General features: G+C 48.5%; 1 protein-coding gene across 1 annotated transcript in view; it reads right to left on the reverse strand.

Annotated features, from left to right (window-relative positions):
- Positions 1-23,200, reverse strand: part of LOC126336498 (uncharacterized) — an 89,587-nt gene that overhangs the window by 39,527 nt on the left and 26,860 nt on the right. Inside the window, exon 2 of the mRNA XM_050000246.1 lies at positions 19,141-19,301. Within this exon, the coding sequence (XP_049856203.1) occupies positions 19,141-19,301 (161 nt within the window). The remainder of the gene's footprint in view (positions 1-19,140; positions 19,302-23,200) is intronic.

Below are 23,200 nucleotides of genomic sequence, written 5' to 3' on the forward strand. Positions count from 1 at the left end.
GCAATGGCTTGGCATCCAGTACAAATCATGTGTATTATCAGTGAGTTTGCCAATGTATTACAATTTTACTGTTTGGCAAAAGCACCCAAGATCCACATGACAGAATTCTTAATGTCATCACAACGTACTCTTAGATGTAGGTGGCCAGCACGAAGGTCGATTCCAGCACACCTCTGGACTCAAAAATCCATTCATTCCATACAACTGGTCGTTAAACCGTCGACTACCACGAACGATTGCTCCAATTTCATTACCTATATTTTAATTTGTAACACGACGTGCCCTTCACTGGTTTGGATCGGCACTAACTGCATCCAAGATCCAACATCCATTCACTGGTAATGTTGGTTTCTTGGTATGGTCAAATTGTATGAAAGAAGCCAGCTGACAGCTTTAATGTCTGTGTCCACGATTGGAACTTCAGAATATTTGCTAATCATTGCATGTACTGTAGATTGTACTTCAGGCTCAGAGTTCTTTGAACAATTTTCTTCAATGCACAATTCATTCCACATATTTGAACCACGTCATTACCAATTTACTATTGCGTCAGTCATGCCCCAGCATACTCTGTCTGGGCTGGGAAGGCTAAATCTGGTCGTATTTAGTTTTCTGGTCTAGTTTTAGGTTGTGAGTTATGCCCTCTATTGTTATGCTCCGATTCCAGTCGTTTGATTGGTAGTGATCCCGATTTTTGTTACTATTGTGAGATCGACAACTAGGCTAATAATGGCCATTCTATCTATTTATCTGTGGACGATCATCTAATTTAGGACAGTTATTATCTTACTGGTCAGAGGCTGTGTTGCTGGAATTTGACAAGGCTTGGGCTACTACAGCCCAGTTGAGAGCACGTTTTTGAAGAGTGCCGCTCATGGCAGTGGCGACTGTCAGACTTGTTATAGTGTTCCCAGACGTAGTGCTAAATATATCAGAGGTCTTTTTTTGTGGTTTTAGGGCGGACAACTGCAATGGTCATTAGCGCCCTGACTAATTTAGGAATGTACCGCGAGGCACAAGGTTAAAACAGCAACTAAAAGGGACAACACTATAAAAGACGTATTAACAGGCATAGGATTGAAAAACTACAGCATAATGAAACGTCCTTAGACAGGTGTGTCAAGTTGACAAAACGAAGAACACGAGCAGCAGCTCCTGGGTCATCCGCTAAAATGGCATCCAGAGTACATGGCAGGCCAAGATCAAGACTCAGAGTAGTGAAATCCGGACAGGACGTTAAAATGTGGTGGACCGTCAGCAATTGCCCACATGGGCAGAACGGCGCCGGCGGCGCTGCCGTCAGCAGATGGCGATGGCTGAACCGGCAGTGTCCAATTCGTAGCCGAGCCAAAACGACCTCTTCCCGCCGAGAAGGACGTGAGGAGGACGTCCAAGCTGCGGGAAGAGGTTTCAAGGCCCGAAGCTTGTTGTCCGTAAGTGCAGCCCAATCGGCATGCCACAGCGATAAAATGACCCTGCTACAATCTGATGAAGGGACACAACAAGAAGCCGTCCGAGGCTGGAGGACAGCGGCCTTGGCCGCGGCATCTGCAGCTTCGTTCCCAGGGATACCGACATGACCAGGAACCCACATAAAGCTAAATGGAGACCCGTCGTCCACCAGCTGCTGAAGAGAGCGTTGGATCCGGTGCACGAAAGGGTGAACCGGATACGGATCACTGAGGCTCTGGATGGCGCTCAGAGAATCGGAGCAGATGACATAAGCAGAATGTCGGTGGCGGCAGACGTAAAGAACAGCCTGGTAGAGGGCAAAGAGCTCAGCTGTGAAGACCGAACAATGGCCATGTAGCCGGTATTTGAAACTTTGTGCCCCGTCAATAAAAAAAACACCTGACCCCGTCATTGGTCTTAGAGCCATCTGTATAAATGGAGGTCATATTAATGAACTTCGAACGAAGTTCGACAAAACGGGAGTGGTATACCGAAGCGGGGGTAACCTCCTTTGGGAGCGAGCAGAGGTGAAGGTGAACGCGAACCTGAGCCTGGAGCCAAGGTGGCGTGTGGCTCTCGCCCACTCTAAAGGTTGCAGGGAGTGAAAAATCAAGGTGTTGAAGGAGGCGACGAAAGCGAACTCCAGGGGGTAGCAGGGCAGAGACACATAACCCGTATCGACGGTCGAGAGAGTCGTCAAATAAGGAACGATACGATGGGTGGTCGGGCATTGACAGTAGCCGACAGGCGTAACGACAAAGCAGTATATCGCGCCGGTAGGTGAGTGGCAATTCACCGGCTTCAGCATGAAGACTCTCGATGGGACTAGTATAAAACGCTCCGATCGCAAGCCGTAAACCCCGATGTTGTATGGAGTTTAGGCGGCGTAAGATGGACTGCCGTGCAGAGGAGTATACAAAGCACCCATAATACAGCTTGGAGAGGACGATCGACCGACATAGGCGAAGTAGGATGGTTCGATCCGCTCCCCACGACGTGAAACTGAGAACACGGAGGACATTTAGAGAACGGGTACAACGGGCAGCCAAATATGACATGTGGCGACCAACTAAGTTTCCTGTCAAATTTAAGACCTAAAAATTTTGTTGTCTCCACGAATGGGAGAGCAACGGGGCCGAGTCGTAAGGACGGTGGGAGAAACTCTTTGTAGCACCAGAAGTTAATACAGCCCGTTTTCTCGGCAGAAAAACGGAAGCCATTGGCGACACTCCAGGAGTAAAGACGGTCAAGAGAACGCTGAAGACAGCGCTCCAGGAAACATGTACGCTGCGCGCTGCAATAGATAGTAAAATCGTCCACGAAAAGGGAGTCTGATACATCATTTGGGAGGCAATCCATTATTGGATTGATCGCTATGGCGAAGAGAGCGGCGCTCAAAACGGAGCCCTGTGGCACCCCATCCTCCTGGCAAAAGGTGTTTGACAGGACAGAACCCACACGTACCCTGAACTGTCGATCCATTAAAAAGGAACGAATAAAAAGAGGGAGGCGACCGCGAAAGCCCCATATATGCATGGTGCGGAGAATGCCCGCCCTCCAACAGGTGTCGTAAGCCTTCTCCAAATCAAAGAACACGTCCGCGATCGGGCGCTTCCGCAAGAAGTTATTCATAATGAAGGTCGACAAGGTAACCAGATGGTCAACAGCAGAGCGGCGCCTACGAAATCCACATTGTACATTGGTAAGTAGGCGTCGAGACTCGAGCAGCCAAACCAACCGAGAGTTAACCATTCGCTCCATCACCTTACAGAGACAGCTGGTAAGCGAGATGGGTTGATAACTAGAAGGCAAGTGCTTGTCCTTCCCCGGCTTAGGAATCGGTACAACAATAGACTCGCGCCAGCATGCGGGAACATGTCCCTCAATACAGATGCGATTATAAGTACGAAGAAGGAAACCTTTACCCGCAGGAGAAAGGTTCTTCAGCATCTGAATATGAATAAAATCAGGCCCTGGAGCGGAGGACCGTGACCGGGCAAGTGCATTTTCGAGTTCCCGCATGGTGAATGGGGCATTATAACTTTCACAATTCGAGGAGTGGAAGTTAGGTGGCCGAGCCTCCTCTGCCTGTTTTCGGGGGAGGAAGGCAGGGGGGTAATGGGTGGAGCTCGAAACCTCTGCGAAAAAGCGGCCGAAGGCATTGGAGACATCCTCAGGGGCCACAACGACGTCATTCGCGACCGTCAAGCCAGAAACTGGTGGGTGGACCTTAGTGCCAGATAGCCGGCTCAGGCTACCCCAGACAACAGAAGGAGTAAAACTGTTGAAGGTGCTTGTGAAAGCAGCCCAGCTGGCTTTCTTGCTTTCTTTAAAAATACGACGACACTGCCCACGTAATCGTTTATACACTCCTGGAAATGGAAAAAACACATTGACACCAGTGTGTCAGACCCACCATACTTGCTCCGGACACTGCGAGAGGGCTGTACAAGCAATGATCACACGCACGGCACAGCGGACACACCAGGAACCGCGGTGTTTGCCGTCGAATGGCGCTAGCTGCGCAGCATTTGTGCACCGCCGCCGTCGGCGGAGGGTGCACGTGCCCGTCGACCTGGGACCGGACCGCAGCGATGCTCGGATGCACGCCAAGACCGTAGGATCCTACGCAGTGCCGTAGGGGACCGCACCGCCACTTCCCAGCAAATTAGGGACAATGTTGCTCCTGGGGTATCGGCGAGGACCATTCGCAACCGTCTCCATGAAGCTGGGCTACGGTTCCGCACAGCGTTAGGCCGTCTTCCGCTCACGCCCCAACATCGTGCAGCCCGCCTCCATGGTGTCGCGACAGGCGTGAATGGAGGGACGAATGGAGACGTGTCGTCTTCAGCGATGAGAGTCGCTTCTGCCTTGGTGCCAATGATGGTCGTATGCGTGTTTGGTGACGTGCAGGTGAGCGCCACAATCAGGACTGCATACGACCGAGGCACACAGGGCCAACACCCGGCATCATGGTGTGGGGAGCGATCTCCTACACTGGCCGTACACCTCTGGTGATCGTCGAGGGGACACTGAATAGTGCACGGTACATCCAAACCGTCATCGAACCCATCGTTCTACCATTCCTAGACCGGCAAGGGAACTTGCTGTTCCAACAGGACAATGCACGTCCGCACGTATCCCGTGCCACCCAACGTGCTCTAGAAGGTGTAAGTCAACTACCCTGGCCAGCAAGATCTCCGGATCTGTCCCCCATTGAGAATGTTTGGGACTGGATGAAGCGTCGTCTCACACGGTCTGCACGTCCAGCACGAACGCTGGTCCAACTGAGGCGCCAGGTGGAAATGGCATGGCAAGCCGTTCCACAGGACTACATCCAGCATCTCTACGATCGTCTCCATGGGAGAATAGCAGCCTGCATTTCTGCGGAAGGTGGATATACACTGTACTAGAGCCGACATTGTGCATGCTCTGTTGCCTGTGTCTATGTGCCTGTGGTTCTGTCAGTGTGATCATGTGATGTATCTGACCCCAGGAATGTGTCAAAGTTTCCCCTTCCTGGGACAATGAATTCACGGTGTTCTTATTTCAATTTCCAGGAGTGTAATTGATACAATTCGCCACTGTAGGGTGGCGTTTAAAGGTGCGTAAAGCACGTCGACGAGCACGTAAGGCGTCTCTACATGCCGCGGTCCACCAGGAGACCGGTACGCGGCGTGGAGAAGTAGTGTGAGGGATGGAATATTCAGCAGCAGTTAGAATGACTTCCGGTGAGGTGTGCGGCCTGACTATCGCAGCTTGTGAAGGTTTGATCCTGAAAGGTCGCCCTGGAAGAGAAGAGCCCCCAGTCTGCTTTGGAGATGTTCCAACTAGTTGAGCATGGAGAGGGGGTATGATGCAGGAGATGGATAACACACGGGAAGTGGTCGCTCGAATATGTATCAGAAAGCGCATACCACTCAAACCGGCGTGCAAGTTGGGTAGTACATACAGAGAGGTCTAAATGGGAATAGGTGTGAGAGGTGTCTGAAAGGAAAGTAGGGGCGCCAGTATTGAGGCAGACAAGATCGAGCTGGTTGAAAACGTCTGCTAACAGGGAGCCCCTCGGACAGGTTGCTGGAAAGCCCCAAAGAGGATGATGAGCATTGAAGTCTCCAGTTAACAAAAATGGTGTAGGTAGCTGAGCAATAATTTGCAGCATGTCTGCCCTGGTAACGACAGACGACGATGGAGTGTAAACGGTACAAATGGAAAATGTAAAAGTGGGAAGAGTAATGCGGACGGCAACTGCCTGTAGGCCGGTGTGCAATGTGATGGGATCATAGTAGGTATCATCCCAAACCAGCAACATAACCCCTCCATGAGCCGGAATACTTGCCACAGGGGTAAGTCAAAACGCACAGAGGTGTAGTGTGCCAAGGCAGTTTGATCGCATGGGCGTAGCTTCGTTTCCTGGAGGGCTACAACGAGCGGACGGTGCAAGCGGAGCAGCAGTTTCAAGTCCTCTCGGTTGGAGCGAATGCTGCGTATATTCCAGTGAATAAGTGCCATCGTGAGAAGAAGATGCAAGAAGGTGTCATAGCGAAGGCCGCTGAGGGCCCGGCTTCGAGCGAGCACTGCCGCCACTAGCAGGAGGCGAACGGTCATCGTCCATTTGTTCTATAGGTTCATCGGCAATCTTGTAAAGATGGCCGGGAGGGGGAGCTTCCTCCGCTGGTGAACGGCCAGATGGTCGGCTACCAGCGGTGCGGCCAGGCGAAACGGATGACGGCCTGGGGCGGCAACCGCTGGGTGGCGCAGGAGAAGAAATGCGCCGTGGCGGGGGAGGAGAACTGTGCATCCTATGAGCCTTCTTGGAAGGTCGTTTTGTGGAAGGATTGGTCGACGGCTGAGAGGTCGAGGTACGTAGAAGGTCTGCACGAGACGGTTCCTTCTTGAAGGCCCGTTCATCGGACTACTGGGTCATCGTCCTGGCAGAAGTTGATAAAGGTGCTTGTGTCGGAGGGGCGACGGGAGGAAGAGGAGACGTCGACCGGGCGATCTTAGCACTGGCCGAACGGACGACCGTAGTGCTGAAGGTCAGATCGCATGTCTGCGTCGCTACCTCCCTGGTAGTCCGAGGAGAGGCGAGGACAGTACTGTACTTCCCCGCTGGGAGCAACGTGGGCTTCCTACTAGCAAATAGCTTGCGAGCAGCCGAGGTGAAGACTTTCTCTTTGACCCTAATTTCTTGGATACAGCGTTCTTCCTTGTAGATGGGACAGTCGAGGGACGACGCTGCATGGTCACCGTGACAGTTCACACAATGAGCAGACGGAGGTGGACAGTCACCCTCTTGGCCAACCCTGCCACAAGTCACACACGTAGCCGCATTGGAACAAGACTGGCGAGTGTAATTAAAACGCTGACACTGGTAGCAGCGCGTAGGTGTAGGGACTTAGGGGCGAACAGAAATAACCTCGTAGCCCGCTTTGATGCGCGACAGCAGCTGAACACTATCAAAGGTCAAGAAAAGTGTCCCGGTCGGTACAAGGTCATTGTTGACCTTTTATGACCCATGGACAGCCGTCACGCCCTGCTCAGCGAGGAAAGACAATCTCCTCGTCAGTCAATCCGTCGAGTGATCTAGTATATACCACACCACGAGACGAATTCAAAGTGTGGTGAGTCTCCACCCGGACAGGGAACGTGTACAGGAGTGTGGCCCGAAGCAGTTTTTGTGCCTGAAAGGCGCTCTCAGTTTCTAGTAACAAGGTACCATTACGCAACCTGGTACAAGACTTGACCGATCCGGCTATGGCATCTACGCCCTTCTGGATAACGGAAGGGTTGACAGAGGAAAAATCCTTTCCATCCTCGAATCGAGAAACTACGAGGAACTGTGGGGCAGGCGGTAGTACTTTTGTCACTGGTGGCTGGTCAAGTTTCCGTTTGTGGGCAGAAGTTGAGAGAGAGGAGAAGAAGAAGAAGAAGAAGAAGAAGAAGAAGAAGAAGAAGAAGAAGAAGAATCCATTGCGGAGGAATCCCCCATGATTGCCAGCATCTCCGATGGCGCGCTCCTTCCTTGTGGGGACCCTCTCAGAGGGCACTCCCGCCTTAGGTGATTGTTCACACCTCAGGTCACACCTCCCGAGAAACGGACGGAGGGACCAATCGGCATGGTCGGAAGGTGTCAGCTCAGGCAATCACCCCTCCCTGAGCCTGGCCTTTACCAGGGGGTACGTGCGTTCCTTACTTGTCTACCCAGGGCGGGGAATTACGCGTTACCCCGTCACCAGCAACGCGTGCGAACGCGTGGGTCGGCCTTCAGGCACGCACAGGGAGGAAGGAAGGAGAGGAAAAAAAGGAGAGGGAAGGAAAGGACAGACTGCCTCAAACGCCGAAGCGGAGACCAGAGAAGGAGAAGAAGGCAACGAGAAGAAGGCAACGAGAAGAAGGCAACGAGAAGAAGGCAACGAGAAGAAGGCAACGAGAAGAAGGCAACGAGAAGAAGGCAACGAGAAGAAGGCAACGAGAAGAAGGCAACGAGAAGAGTAAGTAAGACCGTGAGATGGAGAAGAACAAAGAAAGGAACCAACCAAAGGAAGGAAGAAACCAGAAGAAGTGAAAAACCAAAATGAACGCAAATATAGGTCGTGAAACCGTCCGTCTCCGGACGGAGGCGCTAACTATCCCCTTGAGGGGGAGGGACTCCTTTTAGTCGCCTCTTACGACAGGCAGGAATACCTCAGGCCTGTTCTAACCCCCGAACCCGCAGGGGGAATCAGAGGTCTTGTCTGACGTTTGAGAATACAAACACCCTCCTCCACCACAACATTCCCACTAAACAAATCTGGTGAAAAAATCCTACTGGTCACACAGAGACTTGATCCTGAAGATCGCACCATCTGCCGACTGCAGTGTAGCCCCACCCGCAGCAGCTGGGAGAAACCCACACCCACAGCTGCACCAGCCATGCCAGCAGCTGCGTGGTCATCCCCTGGCATCCACACGCCCACCGCATCGAACACTCAGACGTCAGAGGCTGTCACCAAGCAGTCAACTGATCAATTTACATGGGGAGTGGGAATAATAGTCCAGTGCAGACACCTGTCACATGGAGTCTTCTCACGCAACATGCATATCGTCTTCTGTCGCCACTCACCCAACAGACTGATCACTTCACCAGCCCCTACTGCCATGGCCAGCATCAGACAGGTCGGTGCATTCTCTGTACCTAACAGCTTGTTACAGGCTCAAATCCCAGACTTCCGACGCCAAAGCCTCGTGACCACTCCTGCCACCAGCCGCAGTGCACTGGATGTATACCGTAGTTCTAACCAATTCCACCTAGAAATAAACCACCCAATTTTAAAAATCCACTTTACCCAATCCGAGAAACCGGTGTTAGCCATACACTTCTAATCTCATGTGAAATGTAGATTACTCCCTTTTAAAAGCGTTATTTCTGAAGAGACAAAAAATATACACATGTTTTGACATCGCTTAAGTATCGTTACTTGTGAAAATCTTCTAACCGTATGTCATAGTCTATATTTCCGCTTAGTGTTCTCTCATAAGGTAAAAAAAAAAAAAAAAAAAAAAAAAAAACTATCTTCATCAGCTTAATACCTGTTACGTCATGCTTCACAGGTAAAGAGCACAGGTAGTTCCAGTTTTCAAGAAGGGTCGTCGAGCAGATGCGCGAAACTATAGGTCTATACCTCTGACATCTATCTGTTGTAGAATTTTAGAACATGTTTTTTGCTCGCGTATCATGTCATTTCTGGAAACCCAGAATCTACTCTGTAGGAATCAACATGGATTCCGGAAACAGCGACGGTGTGAGATCCAACTCGCTTTATTTGTTCATGAGACCCAGAAAATATTAGATACAGGCTCCCAGGTAGAGGCCATTTTCCTCGACTTCCGGAAAGCGTTCGATACAGTTTCTCACTGTCCCCTGATAAAGTAAGAGCCTACGGAATATCAGACCAGCTGTGTGGCTGTATTGAAGAGTTTGTAGCAAACAGAACATTACGTCGTTTTCAATGGAGAGACGTCTACGGACGTTGAAGTAACGTCTGGCGTGCCACAGGGGAGTGTTATGGGACAATTGCTTTTCACAATATATATAAATAACCTAGTAGTAGTGTCGGAAGCTCCATGCAGCTTTCCGCGGATGATGCTGTGGTATACAGAGATGTTGCAGCATTAGAAAATTGCAGCGAAATGCAGGAAGATCTGCAGCGGAGAGGCGCTTGGTGCAGGGAGTGGCAACTGACCCTTAACATAGACAAATGTAATGTATTGCGAATACATAGAAAGAAGTATCCTTTTCTGTATGATTATATGATAGCAGAACAAACACTAGTAGCAGCTGCTTCTGTCAAATATCTGAGTGTATGCGTACGGAACGATTTGAAGTGGAATGGTCATATAAAATTAATTGTTGGTAAGGCGGGTGCCAGGTTGAGATTCATTGGGAGAGTCCTTAGAAAATGTAGTCCATCAACAAAGGAGGTAGCTTACAAAACACTCGTTCGACCTATACTTGAGTATTGCTCCACAGTGTGGGATCCGTACCAGGTGGGGTTGATGGAGGAGATAGAGAAGATCCAAAGAAGAGCGGCGCGTTTCGTCACAGGGTTATTTGGTAACCGTGATAGCGTTACGGAGATGTTTAGCAAACTCAAGTGGCAGACTCTGTAAGAGAGGCGCTCTGCATCGCGGTGTAGCTTTATGTCCTGGTTTCGAGAGGGTGCGTTTCTTGATGAGGTATCGAATATATTGCTTCCCCTACTTATACCTCCCGAGGAGATCACGAATGTAAAATTAGAGAGAGATTCGAGCGCGCACGGAGGCTTTCCGGCAGTCGTTCTTCCCGCGAACCATACGCGACTGGAACAGGAAAGGGAGGTAATGACAGTGGCACGTGAAGTGCCCTTCGCCACACACCGTTGGGTGGCTTGCTGAGTATAAATGTAGATGTAGAGTAGAATATTAAACTCATTTTTGGCTCATCACGGAGCGTGCTAGGATCTACCTCTGTCACAAGATGCCGCCTCACTTTCGAACTCAGTAACCATATGCCTCGCCCACATACGATGTCTCTTAAGGTAACAGCATAAAAAAAAGTTGAAAATATCACGTTTATACCACTTACCACTTTATAAATCCGGTACTACATCTGATTTTATTACGATGGTCGTCTCTCCCTGCTAGGTGGAAGACAGGGATTTCGTTGAAAGATATTGCCACAACGAAAAAACACCTGATTACCACCCCCACTCCCTGATGATGCCCGCGGTACGCTAGCCATCGCTTGCATCCGCCAGGTGGTACATCATTGCTATCAAATTGACAAGCTAATTAAATTGATCAAGAGAGTCTCTCTGCATGGCACTTTTTTTTCCTGGCGGTCTGAGTACACTCACCAGGTTGCTGAAATGGGAATCCCTGGAAGGAAGACGACATTCTTTTCGAGAAACACTACTGAGAACAGACATTTGAAGCTGACCACTGGCAACATACATTTCGCATAAGCACCGCATATTAAAAACGTTATCACAACGACTGTTACTGTCACCCAACATAAAAGCGGTGTTGGTTCTATGGACATACACAAGAGTCGTCGCTGATATCCATGTTAGAAACTATACATGCTTTATAAATCTAGGTATGGTATTATTTCCGAATGAAGTGATCTTCCACAGAAATACCGCGAGATTGAATACACGAAGTCTGGAATTGCGCAGTGTGTTTTAACAGACCGAAAGTGCTGGTGCACGTCACTGCCGGTGTGAGCTCTTAATAAAAACATCCGTATCACCGAATTTGGAATGATTCGGCTAAGGAGCGTGATATTAAGCCAATATATGTAACTCCTCCTTGCTGCAACTAGATATTTTCTAGCTAACAAACGCTGTTTGTAACGCATTCTATCTCAATACCATGCAGACAGTAACAGAGATACTGTGATAGAGTCACAGGCTTATAGACGAGAATGACGGTTGACAGAGAATGATCACATACAGTAGATGGTGGGTTATGTGAGAACCACTTTAAAATGCAACGCTAGATTGAGGTCGTACGTAGTGTACAAAATTCGATGACCAACACACTGTCTCTTCCGACCACAATGATATGCTGCTAGAAATGCTGTCTGCAGTTAGGAATCAAGTCTCTCCATTTAAACACATACTTGCGTTGGATCGTATGGAGATGTCTAATGATTACAGACAGTGGTGCATCATATTCGTAGCACTCGCAGACCTCGACATGAATCACCTTTTTCGAACCTGTCTGCTAAGGACGTCATACAAAAAAAGCTCCAGTGTGGTTTTAGACAGCTATCTGCATCTTTTAACTGTTCCTCAGTCTCTGCCCCATCCTCCCTGTTTGTCCATGTGACCGTACCAGTTTAAGTTGGAACTGAATGCTATTTCTAAGACCTCCTGCGTCCTGCTCAGAAACAGGATGAGCTGAGTTAATGCAACAGGATGAGCTGAGTTAATGCAACAGGATCCTGTTTTGACCACTCGGTGGCAAGTAGAAAATGTTGTCATAGCTGTTTTTTATTTTGGTTTTATGCCGCCAAACAGCTGTGGTCATTAGCGCCCATTCTGTGGCTTAGTGAAGGGAAAACTAGGAATTTAAATAGCAGCAATGGAAGCTAAACTCGAGGAGGAGGGAAAGTAAAATCAGAAGGAAATCTTAGAAAAGTGCTATTGAAGGGGGGATGTTCACGCCCTCCTCCCAAAAAGAACTTCAAATGAACGATGTCATCTCACTAACACATATAAACTCAAGGACGCAATCGAATGAGTACGCGTGATCTGCTAAAAGAGAAGACATACCAGTTAGTTGACAGTTGTAAACGGGAGCGTAGTGGATTAAAATAGGGGCACTGAAGTAAAAGGTGTCTCACCGCCCATGACAGAGCAGTGGGTTGGTTGGTTTGTTTGGGGTATAAAGGTACCAAACTACATGATCATTAGTCCCTTTTTCCTGATGCAAGCAAGGCTTCGTTTGAGAAAGTAAAAGGGGGAAAAGGAATGGGGAACCACACGAAAAAAGAAAACGAATGGAATGAAAAAAACGGGAAAACATACACCACAAGAGAAAGTAGAAGGAGGTATTAAAACCATAGAGCAGATGGTCTGAGCTGGCTAATCACGATAATGAAAGATGATGATCTTAAATAAGATCATAATCTAGCCACTCTGCAACATTAAAATGTCCACCCCAAAAAAACAAGGCGAGGTGAACACACGTAGTGGAAAGACCACCAAGACAAGCAAATGCAAAGAAAGTGCGACAGAGTTAAAATGGAGGGAGGGTGGTGGCCTCTGAGCGAAGGCTAAACGCCCACCCTTAAATGGTAGAATAAAAAAACCTCACAAATAAAACGTATAACTAAATCTGATGTTGAGACACCGAAGGTAGGGTGCCGGGGAGTTTGTAAGTCCGCCGCAGGGCGGCTAAAAGTGAGCAGTCCACTAAGATGTGGATGACAATCATGTGAGAGCCACAGGGATGCGACAGAGGAGGTAGCCATGTGTTAGCCACATATGGCCAATGCAGATCTGGCAGAGAACCAGAGTCCCTACAAGAGGCCCACATGGAGGTCTTCCATACTTTCGTGGTCTCCTTAATGGCACAGTTTTTTGTGGGTAGTGAGATTATGCCATTCTGTCTCCCAAACCTGAAACCCTTGCGGCATAATAATGCTCGCAGGTCAGTTACGGTTATGCCGATCTCCAGAAGCAGTTTCGGTGTAGCCTGATTGACCAGCCTGTTGGCAAGTTCACTTCCTGAGATTCAGACATGGCCTGGGGTCCACACAAACACCACGGAATGACTGGACCATTCCAGGACAAAGATGGACTCCTGGATGGTCGCTACCAAAGGATGGCGGGGCAGCACTAGTTGACAACATGTAGGTTGCTCAAGCAGTCAGTACAAGAAGAAACGAGCTGCCAGGGCATGAGAAATGACCACCAGCGTTGCAGCCATCTGGCATGGAGTGCTATTCAATATGTCTTCCATGAACATATGCAAAGCCTACGTGACCAGCAGTCATCGAGCCGTCAGTGTAAGCCACCTCATGGCCCCAGTAAATGTGAAATATCGAGAGGAATGGTAGCGAAGAGCCGCAGGGTTGACTGAGTCCTTAGGACCATGTGAGAGGTCCAGTTGAAGCTTCAGCCTAGGTGTGCACCGTGGAGGTGTACATGAATGGACCTCGAGTATAGGTGGTAAAGGCAAGGACTTCAGACAGGAGAACAGATGCGAACCACAATCTTGAGGCCTGAACTTGGCCTCTGATGCAGAAGATAAGCCACCATGGGTGGGAAAAGGAGATGGTAATTTGAATGCACGGAAGAACTACGAATGTGTGCAACATAACTGGCGAGCAGTTGCACACGCCGGAGCTTCAATGGAGGGGCTCTGGGCTCCCACCTCCATCAGGACGCTGGTCACCAGACTCGTTCTAAAAGCTTCCATTGCCACTCTATCGCCACAGTGGCACACTGGTCGAGTAAACAACGCTAAGGGCGCCGCCGAACCATAAACCAGACTCCCATAGTCAAGGTGGGATTGAACAAGGGCTCCACAGGGCTACAGCAGCGTAGAGCGATCTGCACCCCAGCTGGTGTTGCTCAGGCACCAGAGGGCATTGAGGTGCTGTTGGCACTTCCGCTTAAGCTGACGAAGGTGAGGTAGCCAAGTTAATAAGGCGTCGAAAACCAGTCCTAAGAATCGATATGTCTGCACTACAGTGAGTGGATATTCATTAAGGTAAAGTTCTGGTTCCAGATGAATGGTAAGACACCAACACAAGTGCATGACACATGACTTCGCAGCTGAAAACAGGAAGCCATGGGTTAGAGCCTTGTGGATGGCTGCAACACCAGTACTGGAGGGGCAGTACAAAATGCAGAAGTCGTTGGCATACAGAGAAGGTGAGACTGACGGCCCGACAGCTGTTGCTAGACTGTTAATGGCCACTAAAAGTAGAGCTACGGAACCCCATTCTCCTGGATATGGTGGGGAACTATGGGAGGCACCAACTTGGGCATAGAAAGTATGGAGCGATAGGCAATTTTGGATAAAAATCGGGAGCAGGCCCTGGAGGCCCCACTCATATAAAGTGGCAAGAATATGATGTCACCAGGTCATGTCGTAAGCTTTTCGTAAATCAAAAAAGACGGCAACCAGGTGTCTGCATCTGGTAAAGGCTGTTTGGATGGCAGACTCGAGGTAAACTAGATTATCAGTGGTAGAGCAACCCTGGCGGAAGCCGCTCTGACATGGAACCAGCAAGCCACGTGGCTCCAGGACCCAACCCAAGTGCTGATTTACCATACAATCTTACAGCTTGCGAAGAACATTAGTGAGGCTGATGGATGTTTGCCGGATTTGAGCACTGGAATGATGGTACGCCATCGCATCTGATCCAGTTGAAGATGACTAGGAGATGTCGCTTCTAGCTAGACGAGAGATGTTTAAACATCTGACTGTCGATCCGATCTGACCCAAGAGCTGTGCCGGGGAAATGTGCCAGGATGCAGAGGAGCTCCCACTCTGTAAATGGAGCATTATAGGGTTCACTGTAATGTTCAGTGAACCAGAGGGCTTTCCTTTCCATCCGCTGTTTGAGGGTGCGAAAAGCTTGGGGTAATTCTCTGATGCAGAAACTCGCGAAAAGCGCTCGGTAAATACTTTTGTGTCAGCAGATAACAAGCTATTGATGTTAATGTCAGTGACACCTGTCTGGGTCTGGTACACACAAACACATCTGATCTTCTCCCAGACTTTGGAAGGTGACGTATGTCACCCAATGGTCGAGACATACCTCTCCCAATATTCTCATTTCCGTCGTTTTATAAGCTGGCAAACGCAGGCATGGAGCCATTTAAAATTTATTGGACACTCTAGGGAAGGGTGCCACTTATGTCGCTGTAGGGCTCGCCAATGCTCTAATGGCCTCAGCGATTACTGGCGACCAGCTAGGTACCTACTTTCGCCAGGGTCACCCTAAAGAAGGGTCCCACTGCAGAAACGATCGTTCTAGTGACCCACTCAACTATTGCATCGATGTTACCATGTGGGGGAGTTTCAACAGTGACAGCATAGGTGAAAGATTTCCTGTCTCCTTTGTTTAAAGCCCACCTTGGTAGACGTCCAGGGGAATGGCGCTGGGGAAGTGACAGGAAGATGGGAAAGTAGTCAACCACACAAGTCATCGTGGGCTCTCCAGTGGACAGATTGGAGAAGTCCTGGGCTGTCTAGGGATAAATCAATGGCCGAGTAAGCGCCATGAGCCACATGGAAATGGCAGAGGTCGAGGTCGAGTTGTGACAGCAAATTTTCGCCTCCCTACCTCAGCCAGTAAACATGACACCACCACACAATGGGTTATACACGTTAAAATCACCCAGAAGGAGGAAAAGTTTAGGCAGTTGACCAATCAGTGCACCCAATACGTTCATGGGTACTGCACCATCTGGAGAAAGATATACATTGCAAACAGTTATTTCGTGTGTCGTCCTTATCCTGACAGCCACAGCTTCAAGAGGGGTTTGAATGGGCACAGGTTTACTACAGACTGCGTTTAGGACAAACGCTAACTCCACTAGAAACACTATTATAATCACTATAGTGCCGTGGAGGGCAGGGGTTACACATTACTGGGAACCAGGTTTCCTGGAGGGAAATGCAGAAAGCAGGTGAAAGCTTAACTTTTGCCATAACTTAGCCAAGTGGTGGAAAAAACTGCTGCAATTCCACTGGAGGATGACGTTGTCATGAGTCTGGGAAGGCATGAAGCATACAAGGAGGTAGGTTACGCCTCAGGGTCACCTGCTGCCACGAATTTATTGTATTCATTTCTATTGTGGATGAGGCATCAGTGAGATCCAGGTCCTAAGGGGACACTGAGATCTCCACCTCATCTGCAGGTGCAGAATTTTAGAAAGTGGTGACATTGGGGCCACCACAGGGTCCGTTTTCTTAGCAGACTTCTTAGTTTTATTGCCTTCTCGCTTCTGTTTAGGGGCTGTCTAGGCATAAAGAAAGACCTTTAAGCTCTTTGTCCAGCAGCTTTTGGCTTCTTTAGTCCCTTGCGAGTGTCTGCTGTGGCATTAGTGGAGACCTTGGGAGAGAGGTACCCAAGGGACCCCTTTCACATGAGAGAAACTGGAGGAGGCTGTTGCTTCTCCGGCATGGGGAGGGGACTGATATACCCTGCATTTGGGTGACCTTTGCTCCCAAAGTAGGTACTTTGAGAACAACAGAAGGAGACTTTCCCCTACCACCAAGGGGGCAGGTGTATTCTGGAGGCCCAGAGGGCCCACTGTTCATGGCACAGAGTGTGGTATGAGTGGTACCTGTGATGGCGATGGTAATGTAGCTGCAGCATGTGTGGATGTCAACCAAATGGGGTGTAATAGTTGAAATTTACATTTATCCTCTTGGTAAGTCAACCGGTCCAGGGTCTTTTACTCCACGATTTTCTGCTCCTATTGGAGTATTGTCAAATCTGACAAGCAGGGGGAGCGCTGCTCTCCACAGTTGATACAAATGGGAGGAGGCGCACATGGAGTATCTGGACGCAGTCTGTGTCCACAGTCTCGACGTGTGGCGCTGGAAGTGCAGCAGCAAGGCACGAGCCCAAATTTCCAGCACTTAAAGCATCACATAGGGGAAGGGACGTATGGTTTAACGTCACAGTGGTGAACTGTCACTTTGACCTTTTCAGGCAATGAATCATCCTCAAAGGCCAAGATGAAGGCACCAGTAGCAGCCCTGTTGTCTTTGGGTCCCCTGTAAACATGCCGTATGAAATGAACATCCACTGTTCAAGAGTGTCATGGAGCTTGTCGTCAGACTGTAAAAGGAGGTCGCGATGGAAAATAATCCCCTGGACCATGTTGAGGCTTTTATGGGGAGTGACAAACAGGAATATCACCCAGTCAGTCACAAACGAGTAATGCCCAGGATTGGGCTGGGGATGCTGTCTGAATCAAGACTGCACCACTTCTCATCTTTGACAGTGCTGTCACTTCCCCAAACTTATCCTCAATATGTTCAACAAAAAATTGAGGGTTCTTAGGTAGAAAGGAGTTCCCATCCACTCTGCTACAGACTAAATACTGAGGCGAATATGGCTCCTTCCTGTAGCCCTACGTGCTTCCCATGGTGTACCGATGGAGGGAAACGATTTAGGGTTATATCTGTCAGCATTGTACTCTATCTTGCCCTTCTTAGAGACTGTTGGCGCCATACAGTCCCCAGCAAAGATGCCTTAGTCTGCTTCATCACGGGTCATCCGCCCTGATGCCACCCACTCCAATCAGGGGCTCTCCTCTCGGGCGCCACCTATTCCCAGCAAACGCCACCTGGCATGAGGCCCCAGGAAGACAAGGATCTACTCCTTGGCATACATGGGGAGTTCGCTCAGACACCAGCAAGTGCGATCCCTTTGTTATCAGGGGGCTACCACCAAATGGGTACATGATGGCCCCACCACAACAGACTGGCTACAGTGCTGGATATTGGGCACAGAAATCAAATATTGTCATGGGTCGAAAGAAGACAGGAGACAACAGAAGAAGATGGCATACCCTAGAAAGTGTCCTCGCCCAAATAGTTGAATTGCAGGTGGAGATGCAAAGCCATGACAAGAGATTCAAAAGATTGAATCTAAGGGCACTCATGCGCCACATAAGGCGTCCCTCCCCATAAGGCACCCATATTGGGGGGGAGGGGGTGTACTATCCTTGGGAAGCTGACAAAGGTCACAGAGAAGGTAGGTCCAGGGGCGAAGCCAAGGTGGCATCATACCCCCATTTGTCAAAAGAAAGTTTTAGGAAATTGGAAGGAACGAGAGTGTAGCATTTGACGGAAGTGGACTCCCAGAGGTGGTAGAGAGGAAGGACCACCTGCATACCCTAAATCCAAGTAGGAGTCGAAAAAAAGGGCACAGGTCGGATGAGCAAGCATGGAAGACATTACTAGCGTAAACAACTCTGAAGGAAAGCGTGCTGATTGGACAGCAGTGGTTCAGCAGTATGAGTGTAAAGGCTCTCCACGGAGCTAATGTAAAAAGCTCTAGACAGTAAATGCAATCCACGGTGGTGGAGAGAACCTAGGCCCTGAAGAATAGACGGCCGTGCAGAGGATTAAACTATGCTTCTACGGTCCAATTTCGAGCACACTAACGCGCAATATAGGCGGAGGAGGACCACTCTGTCCGCTCCCCAGGAGGTACCACTCAGAACATGAAGGGTGTTGAGGGATCGCAGACAGCTAGCCGAAAGATATGAAAAGCGGGAAGACCAGAACAGTCTGAACAGAAGGCCAGCAGGGAACAGATGTAGCCAGGGGGGATAGAACTCCATACGAGGCCAAAAATTTACACAGATGGTCTGGGAGAAAAGCGGAAGTCGGTTTCAATGCTCCGGCAGTGGAGGCGATCGAGACATCCTTGTAGACGTCGTTCAAGAAAGCTGGTCCGTTGAGAGCTGTGGTAGATCGCAAAATCGTTGACGAAGAGGGATCCCAAGGCATCAGAAAGGAGAATCCATAATTGGATTTATGGCAATGGCAAACAGTGCAACACTTAGCACAGAGCCCTGGGGCACCCCATTTTCTTGGAAGAAAGTATGGGATCTCTTCTGCGTATCTGAATGCTCACTCCACAGTTATTTCTACTCTATGGGTGTGACTGCGATACTTTACCAGCGAGGATCGCCGACAGCTGGGAGAGGTGCTTCCAGTTGGGGGCGTCCAGCCACCAGGTGTCTCTGTAGTCATGCGCCCGCAGCAGTGCCTCGCGGCTCAGACTCAACCAGGCTCGGTTGACGCGGCTCGCCATCAGGAGGCTCTGTGCATCCAGCATGCTGCCAACATCACCACACATTAGTCTCATCACGTGTACTCCAGTATCACTACTCCATCACACTACAGCTACTCTTAAGCCTGGTTTGCAACGGAGGAAATAGAAACAAATGCAAACCAATATCTGGTGAAGTTGGCACTCTGCGTTCGAGAAATGTACCTTTTCCAGAGTTCTTGATTGATATCCTGTAGTTCTGGAATTGTCTGTAAAAATTTAAACAACTCTGCAAAATTATGCGAATAAAATAGTATTTGCCATTTTGCAAAAAATTACGATCACAGTTCTGAATAGCTCGCCAAGAGTTCTACAGAAAAAGGTCTGTTTAACCTATGTATGTATGTATGAATGAATGAATGAAACTGGGGATCTAGAAACGACGGAGAGGCTTTGTCCCACCAGAGCCCTCAGTGGTTCACCACCCAACAACAGGCCACAGCAGCCCACCCACCCCACGGCTGCAGCACACTGAACCCATGGTGGTTGTGTTGTTCGGCCACCAGTGAACACAACCCCCTCCCCCGTCCCCCAGGAACGTCTCATTCCAGACTAGTGTAACCCGAAATGTTTGCATAGTAGAGTAATTATGGTTTTTATTTAATCGTATGGCTAGGGCCTCCCCCGTTGGCAGACTGATCGCCGGGTGCCAGTTTTTCAATCTGACGCCACTTCGGCGACCTGCAGTCGATGAGGATGATGATGATGATGACAGCACAACACCCAGTCTCTGGGCGGAGAAAAAACCCGACACATCCGGGAATCGAACCCAGGTCCAGAGGATTGACAATCCGTCACGCTTACCATTCAGCTACCGGGGCAGACAGTAATTATAGTACACACATGTGAAACAGTGTTTGTGGTGCAACTGCCAACACAGTTTAACTGAGGCGGAATAAGGGGAAACAGCCTGCATTCGTCAAGGTAGATAGAAAACCGCCTAAAAAAACCATCCACAGGCTAGCCCGCACACCGGACCTCGACACTAATCGGATGCGTGTCAAGGACTGGCACACCTTCCTGCCTGGGCAACAGCGCGTTAGACCAAGCGGCTAGCCAGGCAGGCAGGCAGTTAAACCCTTACTGAAACTATCATTACAGCACACCAGCTCCAGAATATTTATCGAACAGCAGAAAGTCATGGAATTCTATTAAAATGCAAAGTTTTAGATGACACGTCTTTAAAGGTTTGTGTAAAGAAGCAGATAAAGAACATTAACTAAGAAGGATACAGGGTATACACTTAACAGTACTACTCACGCTCGTTTGAACAGTATGGTGACGCTTGGTCAGTCTGTGCTCTTGTGCAATCGTCGCCCTAATATAAGTGATATTTATGAACCATAACACCCATAAAAATGTACAATCTACCAGAACTGTAACGCCTTATCTACTTGGAAAGATTTCAAGATACTGGAAATACAGTATCGTATTGGCCCACCCTTAGCCTTGATGACAGCTTCCACCCTCGCAGGCATAAGTTCAATCAGGTGCTGGAAGGTTTCTTGGGGAATGGCTGCACTGAGATGTATCGATGTCGGTCGGTGAGGCCTGGCACGAAGTCTGCGTTCCAAAAAGTCGCAAACGTGTTCCATGGGATTCAGGTCACGACTATGTAGGCGAATCTATTAAGGGATGTTATTGTCCTGTACCCATTATGAGCGGGAGCTCGATAGTGTTGAAAGCTGCAATCGCCTTCCCCGAATTGCTCTTCAATAGTGGAAGCAAGAAGGTGCTTAAAACATTATTGTAGACCTGTGCTGTGATAGTGCCACGCAAAAGAAGTGGTGCAAGCCTCCTCCACGAAAAGCATGACCAGACCATGATACCACCGCCCCCGTATTTTACCGTTGGCACTACACACTGGCAGATGACGTTCACCTGGCATTCGCCATAACCACACCCTGCCATTGGATCGCCACATCCGTGGATCTTCACTCCTCGCAACGTTTTTCAACTGTTCAATCGTCCAATGATTACGCTCCTTACACCAAGCAAGGCATCATTTGGCATTTACAGGTGTAATGTGTGGCTTGTGAGCAGCCGGTCGAGCATGAAATCCAAGTTTTCTCACCTCCCGCCTAACTGTCATAGTACTTGCAGTGGATCCTGGTGCAGTTTGGAATTCCTGTGTGTCAGTCTGCATAGATGTCTGCCTATTACACATTACGACACTCTTCAACTTCCGGCGGTCTCTAAAGTCAACAGACGATGTCGGCCTGTATGCTTTTGTGCTGTACTTGTCCTTCCACGTTTCCATTTCACTGTCACATCGGAAACAGTGTACCTAGGTATATTTAGGAGTGTGGAAATCTCACGTACAGACATATGACACAAATGACACCCAATCACCTGACCACGTTTGAAATCCGTGAGTTCCGCGGAGCGCCCCCATTCTGCTCTCTCACGATGTCTAATAACTACTAAAGTAGCTGATATGGAGTACCTGGCAGCACAATACACCTAATATGAAAAACGTATGTTTTGGGGTGTATGGATGCTTTTGATCACATGGTGTAAGTGTAACAGCAAAATATCCATTTTGCTGAGTCTAAGCGTTTGAGACTTCCCCTTAATCACATTTATAGTGTTGGACAATGCAGAAATATGTTTACAAAATTATCTTTTTTTTTTTACGCTGTAGATTGCTATTATTGGCTACACACTGAATGACATATGTAAGGTTTCACCGTCAGAAGATATGTAAACTGCAGCGAGACTAATTTACTGAAACTCTAATGAAACAAGAATTCTATTCTGCATGGACGTTTACCTCTACGCAATTCTGTTTCTTTGACATGCACGAGATATGATAGCAAGCCTTGCTTCATTCCTCACGTTTATGGACTAACGAAGACTACGCAAGATTTTTGCAAACGTAAACACTACAAAAGCTGTGCATGCTCGCTGAAAGGTGGAAATGTAACGAACTAGAAGCTGTATCAGCTATGAAACAAGCATTGGTTGCGGAGTTCCAGCTTAATTTGCTATCGGTACAAATGCAAGTAGAATTACGCAAATTATGAATGCATTTTCATGTCGACCCTTCCCATTAAATTACTTGTTCCATACGTCATGAATACGACATTTCATAATGATGTGGAACGTGTCAGTTTAAGTTTTCATCACACCATCTTTTTTCAGTTACCACTTCATATCAAACACCTCAGCTGTTGAATAGGAGTTGTCATTCCGAAGTTCCTTTAATTTGCTTCTGAATGTTGGTTGGCGACCTGTCAGACTTTTAATGCTATTTGACAAATGACCAAAGATGTTTGTGGCAATATAATTTATCCATTTCTGTGCCGAAGTCAGATTTAACACAGAATAGCGAAGATTATCTGTTCTTCTAGAGTTGCTGCTATGCCCTTCACTTATTTTCGGATTGAGATGGGTTGTTAATCACAAATTTCTTAAGTGAATATGGCACTGGCGTCCAAAATTAAAGCAACAAGCCGAAATTTTACAAGGATGGGTTTATTTTTCCACAAAACCGCATAAACAGGTGATAGTACAGTAGAAACAATGTAAAGAATACAGAACGTAATCACTGCAACGTGCATAACAGTAGACAAAAATGTTGTTCGTTTTTGTCCAACTTAACTGATTTGCACACACATTCTGACAAATGGTTAATGTGCTCAGTATTGGGTGTGACCGCCTGTGGCACCAATACAGGCCTGAAAACGACAGGGCATGTTGTGAATTATGTCAACAGTATCATGTTGATGCAATAACGCCACCCATTCTTCTTGCACAGCTGCTCAAGTGTTTGTGAGTGGTTGCTGGACGCTGACGTGAAAGACTTCTGTGCTAGTACGACCGTAGCGGAAAGTACGCGAAGCTTCCTCTGATGGTTTGCTAAAAAAACCGATAACCAGCGGGACGCGAGCTAATACTAGCTAA

The sequence above is a fragment of the Schistocerca gregaria genome, chromosome 2, assembly GCF_023897955.1.
Source record: "Schistocerca gregaria isolate iqSchGreg1 chromosome 2, iqSchGreg1.2, whole genome shotgun sequence".
Taxonomy (NCBI): domain Eukaryota; kingdom Metazoa; phylum Arthropoda; class Insecta; order Orthoptera; family Acrididae; genus Schistocerca; species Schistocerca gregaria.